Consider the following 4,051-nt stretch of genomic DNA (forward strand, 5'->3'; position numbering starts at 1 on the left):
CTGTACATGAGTTTGTTGTATATCTAATCTCGTTCCTTCCCATGGCCAACTTCTAATGGATCTTTTAGAATATGTAAAATTTGGGTCTACTGTACATGAGTTTGTTGTGTATCTACTCTCGTTGCTTTCCAAGGGCCAACTTCTATGAATCTCTTTGAACATGTAAAATAGTGTTTTCTGTAGGATAATTCAAAGAGAAATGCTCATGTAGGAGGTAGGAATTGAGCAACAGCATTATGTTGCAAGTGACGTGTGAGTACTGTCATGGTGATGGAAATGAGCAACCCAGCGCAGAGAAGCAGCTTGAAAGGCCTGTTATGGACCCGCGAGGGCCTGCGAGGCTCCACCGTCCATGCACACACTGATGACCCTCTTTGGTCCCTCGATTCTTCAATTTCGGCCCAATATTCATTAGAAACAAACCCACGTTGGGGCTTCTCATTATCAACACGGGCACGATCGTTAGCTTGCTCTGCTGTAGGAGGAAATTCATTCGCAGTGACTCGCTTGCTCACCTCCTCCAATTGCAGGTGCTCATCTTTCTCTGCTGTTCCAGCAGCATTTTGTGCCCAATTCTTGTTTATCTCTCCCTGCAAGCTGCTGCTGGCGGTGTGTGGCCATTGACTAACGTCTCTGTGCTTGTCCATGTCCTGTGCATGATCCTCTGCAATTGGGTTGTCGCGTACACTCCATTCTCCACTAGAAGTCTCTGCCTCTGTGTCGGTGGGTTCTGCAGGGCCTTGGTGTACTTGGGTTCTTTGATGCCCTTCACTTGTGGGGCTTGCAAAATCCGAGACTGAGAATTCTGATGGCTCTTCACCCTCAGTATTCAGGTGCTCTGCTGGAGAGTCGGCCAGGGGCAATTTCCCTTGTTGGTTAAGAAGATTTGCGTTCTGCCATTGCCATTTTAGTTAGACAAGAGAGCGAACAGCATGTAATTTGAATATTTGGCCGCCAAAACGGTAGAGGATTTCAAATTTGAAAATGGGCAGGAATTAGTTTACCGGCTCGCGCTTGTCCACAGTGGCTAGGTGAGCGAGAGAGTTGAAGAGATGTACAGATGCAGCAGAGGAGTCCCCTTCAGCGTCTAGCATGGAGTTGAGACCGTGTTGCCGGCTCTCTGTATTCACAGCTTGATTTCTTCTACTGGGAGAAATGGGGTCGCCCCTCGACTCTGCTGCAAATTGGGCTTCTGCAAACTGGCCTCTCAAACTGGTCTTTGATTCACAGCCATTGAAGCGGTCGCAAGTTTCCTTTACATTCAGATTGCGCTCACAGGAGGCCAGCAGCTCATCATTAGAACCCAATACCGCGATCTCTCTTGTCGCCGAGGCTGAAACCTCGCATTCGTCTATCTCTGGCAGGTACCTCACATTGCCTCCGCGCGCAGAATACTGCAGAAATCCTCCATCTGCATTGCCATTTTGGGGTTTGTTCCTGCCAAATTCAGTGCTGGTATGGCCGTATAATACTTCGCCCATTCTGGAAGACGACAGAGGGAGAGAAGGTACTGGAATCTGGCGACTGGGAGAAGGCTTTCTTGTATTGATCCTTGGAGACGGTTTGGCGGAAGACTTGGTGGAATTCGCCAAAGTTGGCGAAGATTCGTGGACATGGTGAACGATCTTACGGCAAGCCGGGCTCTCTTCGGCGTCATAGAAATATGAGAAGAAGAAGTCGGACTCGTCAGGGGGGCTTTCATTGGCGGCGGGCGCTCTTGCCGAGAGGCTGTTGAGCCTTCTGGGCGATGTGAGGGGCGAATGGGAGATTTGTGATGGGAGAGCGGAACGCGTATCGCTAAATGGATCGCTTAACTGGCGGCGATGATGGGCGAGGTGGGAGGTGGTGTTGTCTGGCTTGTTGTGCTTGGTTTGTTGTTGTTGGAGGGCTTCGGCTGTTTGGAGGGCTTGTAGGACAGCCTTACGCACCTGTGGGAGCTTGTCGTGGCGGCGGCACTTTGCAAGGGCGGCCAATGAGGGATGGAGCTGGGCAGCGAGGGCGGCATAGTCGGCAGCTTTGAGTAAAGATTCCAACAGATGAACGGCGGAGAGGCGGAGTTGCCAAGAGGTGGTAGCGGCTGGGGTGAGCAGAATGTCTAGGGATAAACGTAAGAGGGGAGGGGCGAACTTAGCGATAGCGGAGGCATTCGCGGTGGCCAATGCTCGGAGAAGAAGCATGTGAGCGACTGTCTGGGTGGGCGGCGCAGCCGCTGCCATCGCCACCCTCCAACACATGTCATCTACTAGCGCTGCAGGCGCAAACCTCCATTGCTCGGATTCCACCAGGGACCGCAAACAAGCCGCGGCGCCGGTGGAAAGTGGCGGGATTTTGTTTGGGAGAAGCGCCACCAAGGGTAAACAGACCTGGCGTAGCACCTCCTCGGGCGCGCCACCCGCACAATGGCGTGCAACGCTTGCCACGGCGCCCGTGCAGTCCGCCAGCATGGCGGGGGAGCCCGCGCTGGCCAAGAGGGCGTGCACCAGCAGGTGCAGCAAGCGCGGGATGTGCGGCGCGAGGCTGGGACCGTGAGCGCGGGCCAGGTCCTCCAAAATGGGCGCCACGTGGCGGCGGCCCTCGCGGGAGTCTGCGACCTGCTGCAGGAAGCGCGCCAGGCTGGCGCTGTCGAGGTGCTCCTCGACAACGGAGCGGAGCGAGGCGAGCGCCGCCCGCCGGCTCTCCACGTCTTTCCCCAGCTTCGCCAGGTCCTGCTTCACGAGCGGGCTCGGGTAGCGCCGCCCACCAACAGCGAGTCCCATCTTTCTGTGGTTTCGGTTCTCTACATTTCGTTGGAGCATGCAAAGCAAGCAGCATTGCCTACATTCAGTTTCACAAGCGCGCGAAGACGATGTAGGTATACACGCAAGACGGTTGCTTTTTCACATCAACTCATAAAAGCCAAAAAAAAAATCCTTAAAAGGTCATGTTCAGATGGCTTATTAGCTAAAAGGACTATGGGCTGTATTTGATATCTTCCACACACTAGTGGCTTGACCCATCCTCCTTGACGAGCAAGAGTATTCTTATTTGTCGATCACAAATCAGTGCAATAGAGAAAGGTGTTGCTCTAGAATCCCAAGATCACGGCTTCAAGCCCTCATCGCGAAAACGATGGCGCGCACGGGTGTGTTTTTTTTCTTACTTTCTAATTCCAAAGAGCTGAAAAAAAAACGCTCATCTTCGAAGGAGGGTAAGGATAAGCCTTATATTTGAAGCCCATGATGGGCCCCATGGTCCCTAAATTGCCAACCTATATATAAACACACCATGCTTGCCATATATATACTCCTAATCTCATTGAATTTATAAAGCACAAAGCTTGGCATAAATAAACAGCCAACATTTCAACCCAAAATAATGTTGACAATCTCAACACACCAGAACAAAGCTTTAAAACAATTTGCGGACAACTGGATTATCTCTCCTTGGAAGCCTATACTCCTCGCCTCCATCTGGCAAAAAAACATTAGCTAGTGCAAGATAAACTTTTCGTGGAAAAAAAGAAGGAAAACAACAAAACCTTACAAAACTCATTTAGTGGATCAATATTTGAGGCGAATGGAGTTTGAACAAGACAGCAAACCGAAAAATTCTGTATTGTCCGATGCCTATGACTCGAAAATCTAACCTATCAGGCTTTTCATAGTCCACAAACATTACATGCACATGAAGTTGATCCGCGATCTTTTGTAATCTCATACTGTAAATTCCAAAAGGAGCCCAAAGCTCTCGTTGTTGTAAGGGTCTCGACCATACAAACTCAACAATAATTTGGGCTCTAAAAAATAAAGATATTCCCTGTTGCGAAAAGAATGTATCAATAGCAATATAAATTCACCAAACAAAACGTAAAACCCACATAAAAAAAGATTGCTATACATACCATAAAACATCAGTGCTCGCTAACAGTTCGATAATTAGAGATGTTGCTTGTCCTTCTCAAAATGGAGGGTCTACAATTCAGCCCCATGAATATTACATAGATTATGAAAAACAAAAATACATCAATTATAGCAATCTCAAAAATAATTACCTTCAATATCTTGGCCAAATA

The 4,051-nt window shown here is 49.4% G+C and overlaps 1 protein-coding gene across 1 annotated transcript; it reads right to left on the minus strand.

Moving 5' to 3' along the window:
* Window positions 1-203: 203 nt before the first annotated feature.
* Window positions 204-2,756, minus strand: LOC147625347 (uncharacterized). The gene is made up of 3 exons (XM_086817967.1): window positions 1,492-2,756; window positions 1,005-1,452; window positions 204-893 (listed from the first exon to the last, which is right to left on the minus strand). The coding sequence occupies exons 1-3, from the start codon at window positions 2,754-2,756 to the stop codon at window positions 204-206; spliced, it is 2,403 nt and encodes an 800-aa protein (XP_086674093.1).
* Window positions 2,757-4,051: the final 1,295 nt, after the last annotated feature.

The sequence above is a fragment of the Cibotium barometz genome, chromosome 24 (assembly GCF_041138505.1).
Source record: "Cibotium barometz isolate CiBa-2024 chromosome 24, ASM4113850v1, whole genome shotgun sequence".
Taxonomy (NCBI): Eukaryota; Viridiplantae; Streptophyta; class Polypodiopsida; order Cyatheales; family Cibotiaceae; genus Cibotium; species Cibotium barometz.

What these genes read in the sequence shown, in the direction of transcription:
- LOC147625347 (XM_086817967.1), bottom strand. Translation starts at nt 2,756, where the DNA reads ATGGGACTCGCTGTTGGTGGGCGGCGCTACCCGAGCCCGCTCGTGAAG. An exon ending in GTACCTTCTCTCCCTCTGTC is followed by an intron (nt 1,453 to 1,491) that starts GTCTTCCAGAAT and finishes CGGCCATACCAG; the next exon opens with CACTGAATTTGGCAGGAACA. An exon ending in CTGTGGACAAGCGCGAGCCG is followed by an intron (nt 894 to 1,004) that starts GTAAACTAATTC and finishes TGGCAATGGCAG; the next exon opens with AACGCAAATCTTCTTAACCA.